The sequence below is a fragment of the Perissodus microlepis genome, chromosome 1 (genome assembly GCF_051167445.1).
Source record: "Perissodus microlepis isolate ML-2025 ecotype Zambia chromosome 1, ASM5116744v1, whole genome shotgun sequence".
Lineage (NCBI taxonomy): Eukaryota > Metazoa > Chordata > Actinopteri > Cichliformes > Cichlidae > Perissodus > Perissodus microlepis.
Genome location: NC_140461.1, coordinates 22697447 through 22718381, shown reverse-complemented (window position 1 = coordinate 22718381; position 20935 = coordinate 22697447). Strand labels below are relative to the sequence as shown.

Below are 20935 nucleotides of genomic sequence, written 5' to 3'. Positions count from 1 at the left end.
AAGGCCACCGACTATTTGCCATGCAAGCAGAGCCCGGTGTAGTCAGGTTACAGGAACAATAACAAAAACCTCTCACTACACTTATTACAATAATTAGAAACATCTGCCTCTAATGCCTGTACAGATTTTTTTTAATCTATCAAGCAAATTAAAACTCAGAATCTGTGGAGTGTAACGCAAATAAGGTCAACTAGAAACTGAAAAACGCATTATGTGTCCAGTCTTGGTGGATAACAGATGCTTAATCCTAAAACAGACTGGCAAGGCCTCGGATGAGAGGTGAAAGGTAAGGCAAATGGAGTGGTGAACATACAGTACAAGACCCATGCACAAGATCACAATGGCACGAACTTTTTCCTCTGCTCTCAAACTTTACATCTAATCAAATCAGTTTGTGGTCTGGCTGCTTTTGCCTGCCAGGATTTTAATTGCAAATTTGTTTGTTCAGTCATAAAAAAGTGCAGGTATTTTGTAAAACTGACATTCAAAAGGGCAAAAAGAAAACTTTATTTGGAGATAGTGTATATAAAACAGATTTGTCAAATATTGAACAACTCCCGGCTGCCAAACTCCTTTTCCTATACAGTTAAATCATTCATGTACATAAGTCTACCTATATTGCTGTAAGTGTTTTATATTACAGATTTCCATACATGTTGTCATTTTACATCTGTGTCCCATCGCCCTCAAACGGAAAAGGTTTGAAACCATACAATTTTTCTGATACAAATACACCTTGAAGTTTGAGAAGCTTGGTAATGATGAGTATTTAACAATCCCACAGTGAGAAAAACTGCGTAACACACTGAAAATATGGCTTCTATGTGTCCCTGTACAGCTGAGAAAAACCACACTGACTGTTGGAGCCTCACTTTGGAAACTAAATGGCGATTTTAATGCGTAAAAGCTTGTTCGCCACCGAGGTGGTGCAGCCCGCTATACCTGTCAAACTGGTCTGAGACGGGACTGAGCGACACAGTGGCAAAGATCACAGCGACAGTGTGTCCAAAGTAGAATAAAGGCATGTACTATAAATATCAATCAAACCCAAAACCTTCAGGAAAATCAACACTTAAGATCTAAATGTGAACATATTAATTACCACACAGACAAATGGAAAAGGTTAAAACTTCAGTGCGATTTTAAATAAGGAGCGAGAAGGGGTGAACACCCACATGATTGTTTAAGATTTTATCCAACGTTCCAAATAGAAGAAATGAAAACATGTGGCGCTTAAAAGTACTCTCTCTCATTAGCCGGTCACAGCTATATAAATGAGGTAATAGATTACATGTATGTTTAATATTTGTGTAAAATTACTTCACCAAGAAAGAGGGAGGAGAGCTACCCAAATCTGATTCAGAGCCTTGAACAATTCCTATTTCCTGTTCTGAGCTGTGTAGGTGACACAGGCCTGTTTATGTAGATCAGGTTAAAGCATTTAGGTCTTCTTCTTCAGCTCCTCAAAGCGCCGCGTCAAATCATCAAAGTCAATGTCATCCGAGGTGGTGTTGCTTCTGCCCAAGGAGGATGTTGGGAGTGTGTCAGGAACAGATGGGAGTTCTGGAAGAGCGTTGTTGTCATAAATCTGAGCCGAAGGAGCGGGACCTGGAGAGTAACAGGCATTAATTATTTAGGAAAATGTTTGGCAGGTGAGCATTTTAAGGATAACTTAAGTCCTACCCTACTTTATTTTCCCACCTTAAAATCTACTGCAAACAAGACAGATTAAAATAAATAAACAGACCTCCCCCACCTGTGAGCTGCACTCTGTAACCTTTGCTTTCATTAGTATGAGCCTCACCATCCTTCTGCAGCAAATACACATCAAAGCAGCAAATCTGCTTCCAACAAGCACACTGGCATGCTAATAATGCTTAATTTGCACAATAAATTACAAGATAATTTTGTCAAAGAGTTACGTATATATATAAAATGTTTTTAAAAATTATTTCATGTGGGTAGAGTTAAAAGATTTAAATACTATTCAAGACTAACTGGCACAATGTGGGTTATAGTTATTTCAGTTGATTCGCTGACAATAAGAAAACAAAATATTCCCCCCCTCATCATTTAACTGCTGCTGATTGTTGACAGAACTCACCTACACCCTGGGAAGGAACAGAAGGTTTTTCAGTTAGGTCGTCAATCTGAAACAAACAAATGTGTTCGTGATGAACTCATCCCCATATTTAAAAACAAAAACAAATATTTACATATATTTGTTAGTATTAATAAGATTTTGATTAATACTTCATTTCAAAAAGGCAGATGCAAAAACAAACCAAAAAAAAAAAAAGAAAAATGGAAACCATCACCTTTAGTGTGCAACACTAAACATGATTTTTGGTAAAGGGCCTCAGTTATCGCTTCTTTCAGTCCCGCTCAGAAAAGCTGATCAGGTCATAGTTAGTAGGTTAAAGTTGGCAAATTTCATGCTACCTACATCCGTGCAGATGAACCTGAATCTGGGCCTACTCTGAGAAATAATGTTAAAGTATGGAGGACAGGCAGAACTGTAAGCAAGCCGAATAAACAGTTCTTCCCTGAGTGGTTCCCTGCCCTGTCCGTCTGTCCATCTTTGGAAACATGAAGGGGGCATGGATGGAGGGGAAGGGTTCAGTCGTACAGACTTACAGACTCGTATGTAGGGGGAGAAGTGGGCAACTGAGGTGGCTGCCCTCCTCCCATGGGGGGCTGGAAGCTGTTGTAGGTTCCAATGGGTGCATGAAACGGTTCCTGGGGGTAAGCAAAAAAAAAAAAAAAAAAAAAAAGTCAAACAAGTTTGAGGAAGGTAGCTAACTGTTGTAAACATTACACTACAAGGTCAAAAGTATTGGGCCATACCCCTTTTGTGAACATTTGTGAATGAATGGGTCATTCACTGTCACTAAACTGGTACTGTAATACAATGTTACCAGTTTAACAAGTCAGGCTGTTAAATGAGTCACTAAGACTGCTGACTCAATAACTATAGAGTTCTAACATCTGGCATTAACATCAGCCCAAAAACTGCGTGCCAGGAGCTTCATGATATGGGTCTTCATTGATTCCCATAGGTGTAGGTAGCCCAGTACTTTTATCAATATACTGTATAGTTCTCATACAAAGTAAATACAACAAACTAGAATCTATTTCATCCTGGTGATCTTACTGCTATTAAATCGTCCTCAAAACAACATGCTTCAAAAGTCAGAAGCAGCTGTGAAGGACTTTTCATACTGTTAAAATGTAACAAAATATAAATTTTTCTTTAGAACAAGTGGTGTAAATGTTCTATGCCATCTATGCCTTTCAGAAATGGATGAAAAGCTGAGGGGTCACTGCCAGTAGTAACAAATTACTGCTTTGCTAATTTCTTTAGATGTTCTGAGAACCAAAAACAAAATTCCATCCAGATACACATGTAGCAATATCCTGAAAACGAGCATAACATTATCTGCATGTCATTACAAGGCAAAGTTAGAAAAGTGTTTTTGTTTTAATATCAGTGAAATGTTGTTCACGTTAAATCTGTAACAGAAAGTAAAAAGCAACACAATATTATTCAACTAAATCATCGTCTTTAAAAGGAAACTCTTACAGCTCCATTGGGAGGTGGATAGTTGAAAGCTGTTGGCATTGGCATAGCCATAGGCATGGGCATAGGCATAGGCATATGGATTCCAGGAGCTAGAGGAGCTGTGAATCCTCCACCACCTCCTCCTCCAAACTTCCTGTCATTGTCGACATCAATTAGGTCTGCCTCCTCCCCAGTACACACCTCGGGCTATCCGGAGAAGTAGCGGATGGTAAATAAACAAACAGAGGGCAAAATTTCCAACTTTCACATTGAGTAACAACAGATTCTTTGCTGCTTACCCGGACCATGGCGTCAGGTTCATAGGGGACATTGTAGTTCTTTGCGATCTCTATCAAGTAGCGCTCGACCAAGATCTTGGGAGGAGCCTCAACACTCAGTTTGTGCATCAGCTGAAATCAGATATTTGATTAGATGTCGCTAAGAGCACACTAGACAAAAGGTTCATACATTCCTATACAAGCTTGTGGACAGTCACTGGGGAAAAAAATTACCCTGTCGTTGACTGTGCCAATCTGGTTTGTCCTGCATAGCTTGCCGTACTCCTTGCTATATTTTGCACACAGCTGTTCAGACACCTGAAAGAAGATTTTAGAAACAAGATTGTCAATACTGACTTGAAAGGAATAGATGTAAATACCAAGTGTTTATTATCACTGGAGACAAATTTTTAGATAGAACTTACAATTTTTAGCTCAGACACCTCTGACTGCAGACGAGGAGCTGCCCAGATGAGAGTGGACACTGCTTCCTGTAAGCCTGGATCTAGTTCTCTAATAATGGGTAAACAGCAACCGTGTTAACGAGGACGGACACTGAAGGTAAGGAATTTACAATGCTCAGTACTCACTTCATGGACTGAATGAGGCCAAAGCGAGTCAACAGCAGGTCACAGTAAAGCTCTAAGATCTCCATGGCTTCAACCAGATAGTCCTCTCTGATGATGTGCTCCACACGGATCCGTGCCCGCTCATCCTTACCTGATGACAGGTAATCTGCAATCTCTTTCCTGGCCTTCTGAGCAAGCTCAGCTTTATGTTAAATTTGGCAATATGGGAAAAGGGAAAAAAAACATTATAACTACTTTACAAATAAAGAGCCACTTCAGCTATTGGAGAGCAGCACGGTGACTCACTTTTCTTTTTCTCAAGGAGTTTGAGTCTGTTGATGACCAGTCGGAGGTTGACTCTCAGCCTCTCTGATTTGAAACCTCCTCCCAGCATGATGACGGACAGCCTTTGGACAGGAGAAGGGAGAGGGGAAATAAGTGAAGACGACCTATGGAGCCCATCTAACTTACCATCTCTGATCCAGTGAGTCACTCAATCATGTGAGCATGACCAACCCATCGTAACACAATGACTCCGCACATTCACACACAACACAAACACACACGTAAACAAGGTCAGGAATAAACATTAAGTTAGTTACCAACACAAAGTATTAAACTACTAACGACTCAAAACATTAGCTTTAGCTTGACGCCGAGAACAGGTAACAAGAAGGCCAGCCATGCTACTTTAAACGATACCGTCTTATCGTGTCCAGTGCCGTTCTATCCATTAACCTTACAATCATTCATTTTTAAAAACCCGAGCCGGTGCTTGTGTGAACAAATCTGCTAGCTACAGCCTTTGCTTTGTTAGCAGTCTTCTGTTATCGTTTGTGCTAGCTACCGACCTAGCTCCGTCGTTTAACGTCAACAAAACCAAGTCAAATACACTGAAAGACTTTAAGAATTCAGATAGTTTCGAAATAGTTTAACAGGTTAAAAAAAATGCCAGAAGCTTACCTGTAAATACGAGTCGAGCGCACACACCAACTTATTTGAGTCTGTCTTGTTTCGTCGCTCACTTCACTTCCGTGATTATCTCCAGTGACGTCGTGGGGAATAACCCAGGGGCGGGGTTGGTGTCCGAATCAAAGGAGCGTCAATCACAGGTGCAGGTGTGACCCAGTTGTCAGCCGATGACGTTACCTTTTCCTTTTCTTTTCTTTTCTTTTTTTTTTTTTTTTAATGTGGCCCTAATACTTCTTCTTATAGATAAATATATAAATAAAACAGTTTGTATGCTATTTTAGAAATACCGCAGCTGTCCACAGTACAGGGTAAACCAATGAGTTTAAATGCTACCTAACACAGAAAACTCCAAAAGTTAATAGTTAACAGAGGTTAAGTTAGGTGGAGGCTAATTACAATGTTTTTTTTTTTTCCTTTGCTTGAAATAATTTAATTGTGGGATAACCCAGTTGATAAAATTAGGGGGGGGGGCAAAGGTGGGTTTGGGGACTAGGGGGTATGAATATATTATCGAGATGAAGCAGTCTGTTTCAAATCTGTGGTTTATCACAGCATAAATTAAATGAAATAAACCTCAAAATTATGTATCCAAGTAAACATTGTACCATAGATTTAAATGAAATAAATAACTGGGAAGCCGAAACAACTACAAACATGTTAAAAATACACAGACTAATCTACAGACATGATTGGTTAATAATTAAAATGATCAAAATAAGAATTCCACTTTTGAAAAAAACAAAAATAAAGAGCTGCTTTTCACTGTGAAATTGATCTTTTCCAGTCTGGGAAATTACATGTCTTTGATCTATAAATACAGTCTTTACAAAAAGATATCAATTAATATGCATTAGTGAGAGAAGTACCTACTTTATTCAAGGTTTAGAGGCTATTTTATATTATTTGCATAGTTCCCACACTACAGAGTGAGCACAATACCCAGTTGTTGTCTGCCCAGAATGATTCAGAGGATCACTAGCTTACATTTTATAAGAATGTCAAGAGATAAGACTCCCTTAGAAAATGGCTTAATATTCAGAGGACCGTCTAAAGCCATGTGGTGGGGTCTCTATTCATACAGAGGGATATGGGAAATGAGCAAAAATCAAACAGAACACCAGCACATCTGTAAACCTGATTATTTTTAATCAAAATGTTACAAGAATTTCAGACATAACATTTATTTTGCATTTTCATAAAAATATATACAATAAATCATTGCTAATCCCTAACAAACCATCACAGCTATTATAACTTGAGTTTGCTAACAGAAACCTCTTTGTTTTTCTTCTTCTTTGAAGGCTGATCCTTTGCGCTTTTGATCTGACTTTTGACCTGGTCCTGCAGCTGAGAGAAGAACGCTTGAGAGGACCGCAGAGCCTTGTCCTTGCCCTCGTCCTGAAACAGAGGAACACTTGGTTAGTAAAGTCACCTCAGGAACATCTGCAGCAAGTAGGAATTTGTGTAATGTTTACAACAAAAGCCTTCCTTAAATGTGTGGTGTGTCTGAGAAGTGGAAAAGGCTGACTAATTGTTTGCTAAAAATAGATTACCCAGTCTGTGATGGCACTACATAGTTAAAACATGAGTTAATCCATAGAGCACAACCTGCTGAAGTTCAAACTGTGCATCAGAATGAGGAACACCGGTGACTTTGAACGTGACACAGTCGTTGACTCTGAGAATATTCTGAAGCTGCTGATCTACTGGGATTTTCCCCAAACAATGTCTAGTGTTACAGAGAATGGTCCGAATAAGATCAAAATATCCAGTCAGCAGTAGTTCCATGTGTGAAAATGGCATATTGATGTAAGAGGATACCGAACTGGTAGGAAGGCAACAGTAACTCAGAACTGCTCGCTACCACTAAAGCCCAGTTTCCACTGGTACCTATCAGATCGACTCGCAAGAGTTCGCCACAGTTTACCAGTGATACAAGCAGGTACTAAAGTGTGACGTCGTCAGACTACATGCCACCGATTGGCCTGTCAGGGGGTCACTTCATGAGTCATTAGATTATCTCATTCATGAAAATCAAAACTGCCATTTTTTAAACCCAGCTAGGAGGGAAATGGCTACAAATAATGCCGGTGCCTCCTGAGTCTGACGAAAAGCCACAGACCGAGTAGCAGGTATATTCTTGCCTCGACATCCACCTTTGTTGTAGGGTTCACGTCTCAAACAAATCACGGGACGCTTGGCCATGTTGCTATGACAATGACCACACACATTAGGTGGTACTCGATTGTATTGGAAAACCAGTCGATCCCAGTCAAGTCGTGGCGAACAGTGGCAAGTTGATCCATGTAGATACTAATGGAAAAAGGGGCTTAAGTTATGCAGAAGAGCATCTCTGAACGCACAACTCGTTGAACTTTGAAGCAGCAGAAGATCACACTGGGTGCTGCTCCGGTACGGACATGAAACTGAGGCTGCAGTTTTCAGAGGCTCAGGAAAATTGAACCACAGAACATTGTAAAAATGTTGTCTCGTCTGATGAGTCTTGATTTCTGCTGCAACACACAGATGGTTGCGTGGCTGGTTATAAACAACATGAAACAGGGCTCTAGAGTGTGACCAATTTGGTCGCAAATGTGACCTAATTTCTCAATGGTGTGACTAAAAAAACATCCTAGGTCGCACCGGTGCGACCAGGCGTTTGAGTTTAAAAAAAAAAAAAAAAAAAAAAAAGTCTCCACAACTCTGAAAGTCTCTGTGTGGCCAACAGCAGACAACATTATGCCCAAATCATGGTCTAAACCAATCTGAGGTAGTCAAGGGCAGAACCTCTCAGATGATGTCAGCGAGGCACCTTAAGCACAATAACTTTTTCAGTACCGTATTTTTCTGACTATAAGGTAGGGCTGCTCAATTAATCGAATTTTAATCACGATTACGATCTGGGCTTTCAACGATCATTAAAAATGACTGAGCCGATTATTAGCCCCTCCCTCGTGCTTTACTCTCGCGCTGCTCCGTGTGGCAAATCGAGCGCACCTCTCTGCATTTCGAACACGTGTCACAATAATTAAGAGCAGCGGTCCCCAACCTTTTTTGTGCCACGGACCGGTTTATGCCTGACAATATTTTCATGGACCGGCCTTTAAGGTGTCGCGGATAAATACAACAAAATAAAACTAGTACCGGTACCGAAAAAAAGAAAATTTATTCATAACACACGTGAAAAGACCCAGGAAAACCAAGTAAACGATAAAAGCGATAACAAAATAACGCTGAAAACCGATAAAAACCCTGAAAACTATACATTTCACACCTGAGCCTCAACTCTCGCGGCCCGGTACCAAACGACTCACAGACCGGTACCGGTCCGAGGCCCGGGGGTTGGGGACCGCTGATTAAGAGGACCCGAGGGAAGCTCGGAAAGCTAAGCAGAAGTTATTTGGAGAGGAGAGTGACTGCCGTTGGTTGAAAAGAGAGGTAAAAAAAAACTTCAGTGGTGTGGAAACATTATGGGTTCGCGGAGTCAGACGTGGATCAAGTAGACATAGTGTGTAAACTTTGCTACAGTGTCGTAGCTGCACCACAGAGCAACACTGCAAAGTTCACTAAACATAGATGTTTACATTTTTCATTTATTTTTTATATTGCAAACATTTGCACTGTTATCAGTATTTGCACACTATTTTATATTATTTTTTGACGAACTTTAAAGTCATTATTCAATACATTGTTATTGTTAAATAAATATCGTCAAATAATCGTGATTATCATTTTTGCCATAATCGAGCAGCCCTACTATAAGGCACACTTAAAATCCTTTAATTTCCTCAAAAGTGTGCCTTATGTATGAATTCTGGTTGTGCTTCCTGACCGCAAACTGATTTTATGTGGTACACGGCACTCAAAAACTTTTAAAATGCTTTAGTACGACTTTGGTAAGCTACAAAGCCGCACCGCTTGATAAGATTGGTGGAGCATTACGGCTACCGTAGTCTGGAGCAGTAATACATACCGTACTTAAACATAATATTACTGTATTGTGTGTCTATATGGACCCTATAAGGACCCCAAAATGGCACCTGTTAAGAGACATGATTATGATACGGATTTCAAACTCTATCAGTCACGCAGTAGAACATGGGAATAGAGCAGCTGCAAGAGAATTCAACATTAATGAATCAATGGTACGGAAGTGGAGGAAGCAAGAAGAATGAGTTGAGTAAAGTTTGACTTATCAGACTGTTTGGTTTCGCTTAATGTGCCTTATGGTCCAAAAAATACAGTAACTTATCTTTCTTGTAGAAATGTTCTCCAAATAAAGAACTTTGTGTTGACAACCAACAAATCTGCAGAAAATGTGTCACGCTGTCATGTCAATATGGACCAAAATCTGTTGTTGTTGTATGTTGTACGTTTCCAGCACTTCGTTGAATTTGTGCCACAAAGACTAGGTACTAGAAATCTGTACCTAATAAAGTAGCCAGTGAGTGTAATGAAATTATTATTATTCATGCTTTAAAAAGTAATTGTTTTTTTTTTTTTAAATCAACTTCATTTTGTATACTTTGTTTAAAAAAAAAAAAAAAGCATCACATTGGTTTTTAGTGATATTTAGACTTAGTCGTATCATATGAATAATGATTACTTTCTCCTGTGTGCATCTTTAAAGCACTTCCAAACTTCTTCTTCCAAACAAATTTCTAACGATGATCTGACAGAACTCTGAGCAGGTTGATGACGACTTCCTACCGAGAGCAGCAGAGTGAAGCGAGATCAGGCACTCACCTTGAGTATCGACGCTTTGCCTCCTTTTGTGACTTTCTTGAGGGTTTCTGTCACTTGAGCCTTCGATGGCTTTTTGTTCTCCTCGGTTTTATTGGCCTCTTTAAGTTTCTGTTTCTTTTCCTTCTCTTTGATCTTCAGTCGCTTAACCTTCTTTTTGTTGCGCCTCTCACGTTTCTTGTCTGTTGATGTCTTCTCTGTCGCTCCCAGCAAATCTCCCGCTTTGTTCTTCTCCTTTGGTTGGAGGAGAGGATTGTTAGACAAAATCCTCATATGAAAATAATGGACATCTGTACATGGATTGAAGACTAACCTTGATTTCTTCTGGTGCGAGTAGCGTAGCATCACTAGTGCTGACAGGAGCCACCTCCTCCATTGTAATGGATGGCAAATTAGACACCACTTTGACCTCAGGAACGGGCTATGGACAAAAGCAAACATGAATACAAAATGAATCAGAAACCTTTTACCCTTCACAGTACAGCACTGTGTAAATATACATTCAGTTTATCAGCTGTTTATCCAACGATAATTACAGCTTAAATTAAAGACTACAATCACGTTGGGACAGGTTTTTAAAGAACCATGCACCTGAGAAACTGCAGACTATCTAGTTTTAGTCACTGCTAGCAGGAAAAACTCACCGGCTTAGGTGTGAAGTGGAAGTTGGAAAGAGCATCCAACTTTAGGAAGAGTGTGTCCATAAGCTTCTGAATTTCTACATGGGCTGGGTTCTCCTCCTCCTCCGTTTTTTGCTGAAATTACAAAAGAAAATAATAACAATACAATGAATATTTGAGGCAATGCTTCATATGTGTCAAAGTTCTAATGAAAACAAGAAAAAAAGTCAAACCTGATTCTGCTTGAGATATTCTTGCTCATAGATTTCTGCTAAACTCTGCTTGCTCTTCTCATGGTCCAACGTGAGCCTCTTCTTGTACTCAAACACCTCCTCCTTAGGCTTCTCTTTGCGAACCACGTCATCGAAAGCCTTCCAGAAACACAAGTATAAGTAACTAGGTTATTCATTATAATAATATAAAAAATTAATAATAAAAAAATACTGGTTACTGTTACTAACTTGGTCTTTAATTCTCTGTTTGATGATGTCTTCCAGCTGTAGTGTAGTTTCTTCTGTGATTGCAGGGGCTGAAAAAACAAAAGATAAATTTTACTCTATGATTTGACATAATAAGGCTGGTATTAATTATTCAAACTAAAGCATAGCCATTGCAGCAAACAGAATGGGAGTTTGGGAGGTGCTGGGTGGTCACTAACCCGTCCTGGACGTCTGCTCAAACGCCACGTCTTCCTCCAGCATGCTATTTTCAGGACGGGTCTGTGCAGTTACTTCTCCGGACAGCTGCCAGGGTTTCTCTGCTAAAGCTGCTTTCTCTAGCTCTTCAATCTTCTGGGACATCTGCAGGTTACAGCAAATGCAGGATTGCACAGTCACCAACAGTGAACTAAAAATCAGCCCTGTTGGGTCAATGTTGGGTACCCATGATCTGTGCTCCTTCAGGTACAGGTGAGACATTAAATCGAAGGAGGCAGGTAAGGAGTTAAACTAATCTCCACTCTGAAGCAACTACCAACGAGAGCGAAGGACGCCGTTCACTAATGTGATACGTTGGGAAATTTACACTAAAGGATCACCTATAGTGCAAGAATCTGAAATGTATGATTTCAAAACAAATAAATAAACAAACAAACAAAAAGTGGTATTAGCACTCCAGCAGATTTAAAGAGTGTACTCACACAAAGCAATCAGTATCGTGCCTGAACCCCCAAATTCTAGTTCATTCGTCAAGTGTGATCGCTGCTCGCCACTGTTTAGTTCAACTCAGGCCTGATACAGATGGATGCAACTACAACATCATCATTCACTGGTTTCTGAACTCCTGATACCTCGAAAGGAGAGTTTTCACCCTTGCCATCTCGGTGTTTTAAAACCAGATGAGATGAGGGGTGGATCTGACTGTGAAACCACAAGTAAATCGCCTAATAAGCTGTCAATCACAAGCCAATGAGCATAACCTGGATAATTCTCCTTTCTGACAAACACAACGACCAAAATTAATCAGCAAAGTGTTTACAGAGGTTCATTTACTTGTAGACTTGAATAGGATTTTAAGTCTTTCTGCAACCACAACTATGCCACCTGGGGGCCATTCAAAAGAATGCAAGTTTAATGGGGCCTTTTAAATACATCTATAACACATGTGAGAAGACACATGCATCCTAGAATCATGAACTGTGCTCTACAAGAGCACTTTTAAGAGTTTTAAGTGCATGAAAGAGCAAGCACGGTACAAGACAACCACACTTAGTGTGAGCACACCCTCGGTCCTCTTGTGATTTAACACTTTATTTTGTTTTTTATTATTCTGGAGGGCTTACAGCTGCATCCTCTTAAGTCAAACAGGGATAAATTGGAATTAAATTAAAAAACTTGCTCCAACTTGCTGTGTTGGATATGTTAATCAAACCAGTGACATCTAAAACCTCGTTTCAGTTGCATTTCATTTACCTTTTCTTGCCGTTTCTCAAATGATGACTTTGCTTCAGACTTGGCTGAGCCTTTGGCTTTTCCTCCCAAAATGTCCTCCACATCCTCTCCCTCGCTGTCTTCATCATCCGAGAGATTAAAGGTCACTTTCTTATGAGACGACCTAGACTGACCCCTCTCCTCTTTCCTGCCAAAGTGCAAACGCGAACATGGTGAAATTGACGTCTCCCACACATAACTACACGTTTTATAATTTTTGATTGCACTTACTCATCATCACCCTCCTCTTCGCCATCATAGTCGTCATCTATTACTTCTTCACCTTCCTCCTGGCTTTCATCCACGCTGTCATCCTCTCCATCTGACGGGTCGTCTGTTTTAGCTGGTTCGCTGTCCACGGCGTCAAAGAAGTCCTTGTACTTGAGATTCCTGGAGCTCTTCACCTGTCGGTATAAACAACAATCAACATATTTGCTGTAGTTTGAACTATTGAGAGGCAAAAAAAATGAGTGGAAAATGTGTGATAAGATACATACAGTGTTTTTCTTTTGCTTTTTGGTGGAAATGATTTGCTCTAGGTCAAGATCATCATCCTCATCTGAGGGCAGATCCTGAAAATAGTCTACGTCATCTTCATCCTCCTTGCCCTCGCGCTTGTCCATATCATCCAGAAATGCCTCCATCTCTGACAGTTTAAAGAACTTATCATCAACCTCAGATGGCACCACTTTTGCTTTGGATGCCTTCCTTCCTGTATCCTTCTTCTGTTTCTCTTTTTTCTCCAGAACGTCCACATCAAAATCCAAATCAGAGTCATCTTCTGTGTTATCGTCTTCCTCCACAGCCATTTTCTTTGTCCGTCTCGGTGGTTCCAATTCTTGTTCCTCCTCCTCTTCTTCTTCATCGTCATGATCATCATCATCATCTGCTGATGCTCCTTCTTCTTCTTGACCACTCTCTTCCTGCTCCTCTTCCTCCAGCACAGTTAACGTCTCATCTGCTAAAGCCTCGTCTATGGCGTTTTTAAAGTGTTTCAGTACGGCTTTGTTCTGCAGCTCTAGCTCCTGCCAAATCTGTTCTTCATCAAAATTTTCCACAACCAGCTGAGCTAGCGGGCTTCCTGTATAATGTCCAGGTTCCTGAGCTTTGTGGAGGTCATACAGAGTCTTAGTGATGGAGGTAAAGTCTGTTGCCACTTCATCTTGAAGGCTGCAAAGATGAAAAGACACAGAATTAGTCAGGTATGTCTTATGATGCGATATTGGGGGGAAGATTTGTTGTTGTTGTTTTTATTAAATAACTGAATTGGATGAAAGTCTGTGGTTTATTTATTAATGTGTTGGTACAAAAACAAAACCACTACGTTTCATCCATACATCTTCTACCGCTTATCTGGGTTCAAGTCGCAGGGGCAGCAGTCTAATCAGAGAAGACTTCCCTCACCACGGCCACCTCTTGCAGCTTATCCAGATGGGAGCAATCACATCCGCGACCTCGTTCTTTCGGTCACTGCCCAGAGCTCGTGACCATAAGTGAGGGCAGGAATGTAAATCGATCGGTAATCCAAAAGCTTCATTTTTAGGCTCAGCTCTCTCTTCACCACAACAAACCGACAGAGTATACGCATCACTGCTGATGCCGCTTCAATCCATCTGCCAGTCTCCTCCTCCCCTCATTCATGCTTAAACTCTTCCACTTGGGGCAGCAACTTGCCCCATGGGACTGTTTCATCCTTCAAATTATTGATTTAGTTGCCATGGGATGATGTGGCCTGTGTTTTTGGGCTGGCTCTAAGATCACTACTATACAACATACAGTCTAGAAGTGCACGTTTCGCCACTTTTCAGCAATTTTCTTCTCTTGTTTTAGTAGCTCAGAATGAAGTGAAAATTTGATACAGAAAATCATATTTTTATGACTGCAGCAGTAGCATTCGGCATAAATTACTACAGTTGCCACTCCAAAAAGCAATGAAATGCCACAATTTGGGATTGATTAACAATTTTCCTGTATTACGCCGACTTTTGGGCTCCTCAAGAAAAAGCTGTGCTCTATCTCTCTCTCTCTCTGTGTGTGTGTGTGTGTGTGTGTGTGTGTGTGTGTGTGTGTGTGTGCGTGCGTGCTCCAGGCCTCCCACACCCAAACAGAATTGTGCTTATTTGTTAAACTGCTTAAGCAGCTCCAGCACCAAGAGCTCAGGCCTTTTTTGACTACTGGGCTTTGAGATGTGCCGTCTGTGGCAAACCTGTGGAATCAGTCCTGTTCTGTTGGGAAAAACTTGCCTGTCTGATTGTGGAAATTCAGTAGGGCTTCTCCACCATTTTATTCATAAGTTTTCTCCTGTTTGGTGAGGTGAGGGGTCTTAACCCCCATTTGAAATACGGCAACACAGACTTGTGTGCACAAATGCATATACTAGATATTTACTTCATTCAAGATATTTGAAGTTTTACATTTTCTAACAGGTGTGGACTTTCTGAGTCTAAATCAGGATTGACAAACATGATATGCAATGAATAAACATCTGGTGTCTAACACGTCAGTTATTACAAGCACATCATCTTTGTTTTCTTTTCTTTTCTTTTTTTACGTAGCTCTACAGACAGCTTACAGTAATGAGCTAACTTTTATTTTATGAGCATAAATGTTACTGCAGTTGGATACGCTCATACCATGAAGATCTGTTTAAAGGTGCAGCAATCCCCAAATGCAGACGTGAGCCAGCTGATTTTAGGAACATAAAGCGACTAAAGGTTTCTACGTGAAACAAAAAGGAGAAACTCGCCTAATCATTTATATCTTACCAAAACCTCGACGTATAAACGTGTTGTCAGGTAAATGTATTAATGCTGTGCTAACGCTACAGTTAGCTTCAGCTAGCTGGAGCGAATTTATAAAAATATTTAACAGCTTCTTCAAAAGATTAAAAAAATTACTCAACGCAAACAACAAACACTTACCTGAGGAAGTTTTCTGGCTGTGCTGTGTTGGCATTTATTTTCTTTACACACTCTTCCAGAACACCGAACACATCTCCACTAGCCATGATTGTCCCCACATGTGTGGCTGTCTGTGTCGCACGTAAACAGGCTCACCGAGAAACCGCTCTGTACCTGCCACTTGGTTCCGGGGAACGAACATGGCGTCCGCCGTGCTGAAGGTTGCAGGTCTGTGTCAACAATTATTCAGCTACGAAAAATTCGCTATTAAGTTCACTGTTCTGCAAACGATAAACGATGATGCTAAGCTTCGTTATAATGAGCTGTAATTTTTTTCGGAAGCTCAAACGAGCCCGCAAAGTTGACGAACATAAACAATGTTTACGTTACATCATGAACCAGAAGCACTCAAAAAGCGCAAACCTCCGCCAAGGCAGCTCACGCTGTATACAGTATTTACTTTTAAGGGAGTAGTACTGTATTTTCTCTATATTCATTTATTTTCTTTGTTCTTTTCAAATATACTTTAGGAAGTTTGTAGTGCAGCAAAAAGGCTTTTGTTATTTGCCGCGTTGAAACCCATTTGAATATAGTTGACATAATTTTGAGTATCATTTTTTTATGTGGATATAGTACATGTGTAGCATTCATTTCAGTGGTTCCTAAAATGTTTAGTAATGCATGTCAGGTGAAAAAAGTCTTTGATCAAACTAGTTTTTACTTTTGTTTTCCAATAAAATAGCTCCATATAGCGTTGTTATCACCTCTCAATCAATTCAGGCTATCAATTGATCAATCAATTGACCTTGAAGGAGAGGTCAGAGGTCAAATGTGACACATTTTGAAATCTTTACAATCTGCTTTCTCCATGTTTACAATACACAGGACAATCATAAGAATTATAGTTTCCAAGTTACAAAGCTTTTTGTGAATTTGTGACCAATAAATCATTACGCTGACCTTGGTGGATGTAAGCCAAGTTAACATGACCCCACGCTACACCGCTACAAAGTTTTATCATTCACTTCAAGCTGTCGCGTTTACAGACAGAGATACTTGGCCAAGGTACCTATTAACTTCCTAACTACTAACTTGAGCCAAAGCCATACCATGAAGTAACTTCACACTGGAGCATTTTATTCCAAGATTTTTGTATGGTAAGGAGATGTGTGTAAAATTATATGGGTACTGTTATTTACTCTCTGAAACACAGGGTTGACCTAATAACCTAATTATATGTATATGTTCAGTACATAAACAGCAGGTTTCCCAGACAGGGATTAAGCCTTGTCTGAGACTAGGAGAAGAATTCAAAGATGACCTCCAATGAAGGCAAAAACAAGATTATGGCCTGGGAAACAAAAGATTGCTCTTATAGTAATAAAACAAAGATTATTGATATGTACTCCTGACACTTCAGCTTTAAAATAAAAAACTAAGTATCATCAGTAAAAAACTATGTCTTCATAAGGAGACGGTAGGTTTATTTTACAACATAACTCAATAAAGTCATTTGAAAGTATGAAACACTTTATTGAGTTGAATGAATGGTAAGGTGCAGAAAAGCCAAAATGAGGGTATTGTTTTATGTTCAGTATGAGCACTTTACTTTAAAAAGTCGTCTTTAAGGAATTGCCCTGTCGATTGGTCGTAGGAGGAAGGGAAGCCTAATCATTTTAATTTGAAAAGTCTTTCTTTCACAAATTAGTGTTATTCATGTTTACATTAAGTCAGCATGCATCAAACAGAACACCAGACACTAAAGATTGGTCTATTTATTATTTATATGATCTAAAACCAACAGTCAGTCACACAAAGAAGAACAGATTTGGGAGTGCAGGAAGCATAGGCTTTAAACATCATTAATGTAACTCGGGACTTGGTCCAGAATATACAGCATACATCAAAGCTACTCGAGTAGAAACAACAAACACAGCTGATCTCTTTGTTTTTTAATTTCATATTTAGCGGCAGGTGTTTCCAGATGCTCTCGCGTCGCGCTCCGGAGGGCACATTCAACAACGGTGCCCCTCCATCAGGGTGTTCCCGCGTCTCTGTGGAAGCTGGGCAGGCTTAACCACATCGCCATCGCTGTCCCCGACATGGAGAAGGCCACGGCGCTGTATCGGGACGTGCTGGGGGCCACGGTGAGTGAGAAGGTGCCCCTGCCCGATCATGGTGTCTACACTGTGTTCGTGGAGCTCGGCAACACCAAGCTGGAGCTGCTCCATCCTCTCAGAGAGAAGAGCCCCATCTCGGGCTTCTTGCAGAAAAACAAGTCAGGAGGAATGCATCACATTTGTATCGAGGTGAGACGGCAATGACAGGGGAGAGCTTTTATTACATTTTTGCATGACTCTGCTTCATTTATCTGTTCACGTGACCCCAAGTTCACGAGACTGAATTCAGAATTTGTTCATTTTCGTACTTCCTCTTGTCTACGTCTACTGTGACGTGTATATAATGAATGAGTGTACTGGTATAAAGCATTAGTTGCACGAGTGTTTTATGCGCCAATCCTTGCCTTCTGGTTCATATTCATTTTCCTTTTGCTCTGAGGATGTGCTGCAGCAAAATCTTTCTCTCGTGTTTTATGAGGATTGTGAGTCAGAATGGCCCAAAGAAAACATGCTTTCCTTCAGACTGTGACGTGGTGTTTATAAGAAACTGTTGTGTTGCATTTGTTGTGTGAATCGGTGTAGTAGTATGGCTATTTGGTACATATAAATACATATGATATGACCTGGGATGGCCACACGATTATCTTTGCTTGTGTTTTTATTTTAAGATCTACTCTGAATTTACAAATACCCATCATAAGGTAATAACTTAAAAGACGGAAACTAACAAATTAATCTAAAAATTAACATTTTCAAACACTAAAAATTGAAAAATAATTGTCATCACTGACCATGAGAATGGCCTAATGTAATATTATGAATTTTCTAAATTGCATAACGTAAAATAACTTTTAAAAAAAGCAGTTCAGCTTTTGCAGAAATCATAATTACTACGTGTATCGAAGCTAAAAAGTATTTAGGAATAATTATCTAGGGCCTGTGTGAGTGTAGTAGAGTTTGTTGTTAGTGTTATGTGTTCATGTCAGACAACAAATGTCAGTGTTGTTGTTGGTCCTATAAATCCAGTAACAGCTTGTCCCAAATTATGTGACTCAGCACGGGGGGCCTGTGCGTTAGTTTGCAGTGTTATGAGAGTTGACACTCAGTTGTGATCATTTTTAACCCTAATGATAACAAGTGAATTGAACAATAATGTTTTGTTCCCCCTATGACTGCAGGTAGACGACATTAGTGCTGCGATAGCCGACCTAAAAACCAAGAACATCAGAATGCTTTCGGCGGAGCCGCGGATAGGTGCTCACGGCAAACCGGTCATGTTTCTCCATCCTAAAGACTGTGACGGTGTGCTGGTGGAGCTTGAAGAAGCGTGAAGCATCACATCCTGCTGTTGACTGAGAGGAGCCATTAACGTGTTTTCCAGGCAGTTTGATGATCAGAGAGATAACGGGGATTGTTCCTTATAGCACTTCTGCTTTTGGAAAAACAGTTCTTCTTTGTATGGAATAAAGTTTTATGTGGTACATAACATGTGATGTATTAGTATGCGGTGTGTTGTTCTAACAGCTTCCCCTAAAGTGTTTGTGTTTGTGATAGAAATTTGATATTTCCCATATCTGCTAATTTGTGACATACAGTAAATGGTGGCTTTCTTAGATACAGCACTGGGTTGGACTTCCTTTTGGGTTCAGAGCATGAATTCAACAAGGTGCTGGAATCATTCGTCACAGAATTTGGTCCATATTGACATGATAGCATTTTTTGTCAGCTCATCCACAACGTCAGTCTCTCATTCCACCACATCCAAAAGGTGCTCTATTGGACTGAGATCTGGATGGTGACTCTGGAGGCCATTTGAGTACAGTCAGCTCACTGTCATGTTCAAGAAAACAATTTGCGATAATTTGAGCTTCGCGACATGTAAGATATCCTGCTGTAAGCAGCCATCAGACGATGGCACACTGGTGTTTAAAAGATGCTCAATTGGTAAAAAGAGTCTCAAAGTGTCCCAATAAAATCTCTCCATCACTGTTACAAAACCAGCAGTCTGAACAACTAATACTGACCCTACCATCTGAACACTGAAGCAGAAATTGAAAGGCAGTGTTTTTCCAGTTTTGGTGAGCCTGTGAATTGCAGCCTTAGCACTCTGGTCATTCTCCTTTGAACTCTTGCATTACGACTTTTTTCACCCACAGAAAATTCCTAAAGCATTCATAGTTAAAGGATTTGTTGTAATGTAAATATCCAGACTTTACTTAACTTCACTAGTAGACAGAAGTGCATTTACAAAGTATGTGAGAGGAAAACGCCAAGATAAAATTAGCACCTAAATAAATACAGAACACAGACTATCAATGTCAACGTCTATGAAGACAATTATGCTTTTAAAGAAAAGAGAGCTTGAGAGTATATTGAGTAGATCAACTCCTGAAAATCTCAGACCACCACGTATAACACCAACAACCATATTATGTTCAAAGTCACTGACGCTCAGTTTGAACCTCAGGTCATCTTGACCATGTCTACATAAGTTGCTGCCACGTGATTGGCTGATAAGATTTACAGTAGGAAGCAGCTGAACAGGTTTCCCTGATAAATTGCACAGTGGGTGCATATGAAGTAGGATAGCTTCAGGTGGGAGTAAGTTTGATTTTCTCACTAACATGAATTCACTTTTGCATTTTGACTGACATGGTTTAAATTGGACTACTCTGATGCATTGATTACTGTTTAATCCCTTTAAATTTTGAACAAGGTCTGAATAAAATATGTTGATAATTTAAATGTTGATAATATATTTTTAAATGCAAATCAAGCCATAAAAAAATAAATCTTAAGTTTATTTTAGGTGAAGCCCGAATACTTTCATTTCATGTAGGCTAATTAACACATTTCCTTGGCATACATTATCCTGCATTTAGTAACTTGCAGTTTTTTCCATTATGGCGGCTTGCTGACACCTTTACTCTTGCCATCAGCGCTGTTGTTAGTCTTGCTGGCTGTAACTCACCACTGGAGGGAGTCACAATTAATACCAACCAGAGGGCACAGTCTGTATCCTTGGAAGAAAACATGTACGCGACTGCAAAACAGAGGGAACTGCTGATGACGAAGATAGACTCTCGGACATTTCATCTTGATTTCCTGTACAAGCTTTGCTCAAGCTGGAAATCCCCAGATTAGTTTCGTAAACTTTGTTGAGGAGGAAAAAATACTGAGGGAGCTTGAGAACGTAAACTTGAAAAACTGCCAATTAGTCTAACATCAAGGTGCTTATTTGGG

The 20935-nt window shown here is 40.0% G+C and overlaps 3 protein-coding genes across 3 annotated transcripts; 1 reads left to right on the top strand and 2 right to left on the bottom strand.

The window, feature by feature from the left end:
- Positions 1–483: 483 nt before the first annotated feature.
- ist1 (IST1 factor associated with ESCRT-III) lies at positions 484–5497 on the bottom strand. The gene is made up of 10 exons (XM_084936059.1): positions 5373–5497; positions 4716–4816; positions 4431–4611; positions 4266–4353; positions 4075–4158; positions 3862–3972; positions 3584–3769; positions 2638–2739; positions 2105–2150; positions 484–1608 (listed from the first exon to the last, which is right to left on the bottom strand). The coding sequence occupies exons 2-10, from the start codon at positions 4801–4803 to the stop codon at positions 1442–1444; spliced, it is 1053 nt and encodes a 350-aa protein (XP_084792185.1). The 5' UTR covers positions 4804–4816; positions 5373–5497; the 3' UTR covers positions 484–1441.
- A 1009-nt stretch (positions 5498–6506) lies between these two features.
- On the bottom strand, positions 6507–15730 carry mphosph10 (M-phase phosphoprotein 10 (U3 small nucleolar ribonucleoprotein)). The gene is made up of 11 exons (XM_084935912.1): positions 15594–15730; positions 13170–13842; positions 12904–13076; positions 12655–12820; positions 11403–11544; positions 11206–11273; positions 10978–11115; positions 10769–10879; positions 10438–10545; positions 10128–10358; positions 6507–6779 (listed from the first exon to the last, which is right to left on the bottom strand). Exons 1-11 carry the CDS (start codon positions 15677–15679, stop codon positions 6630–6632), a joined length of 2046 nt encoding a protein of 681 aa, XP_084792038.1. The 5' UTR covers positions 15680–15730; the 3' UTR covers positions 6507–6629.
- On the top strand, positions 15693–19311 carry mcee (methylmalonyl CoA epimerase). The gene is made up of 3 exons (XM_084935938.1): positions 15693–15800; positions 17541–17881; positions 18871–19311. The coding sequence occupies exons 1-3, from the start codon at positions 15773–15775 to the stop codon at positions 19021–19023; spliced, it is 522 nt and encodes a 173-aa protein (XP_084792064.1). The 5' UTR covers positions 15693–15772; the 3' UTR covers positions 19024–19311.
- The last annotated feature ends 1624 nt before the right edge of the window (positions 19312–20935 follow it).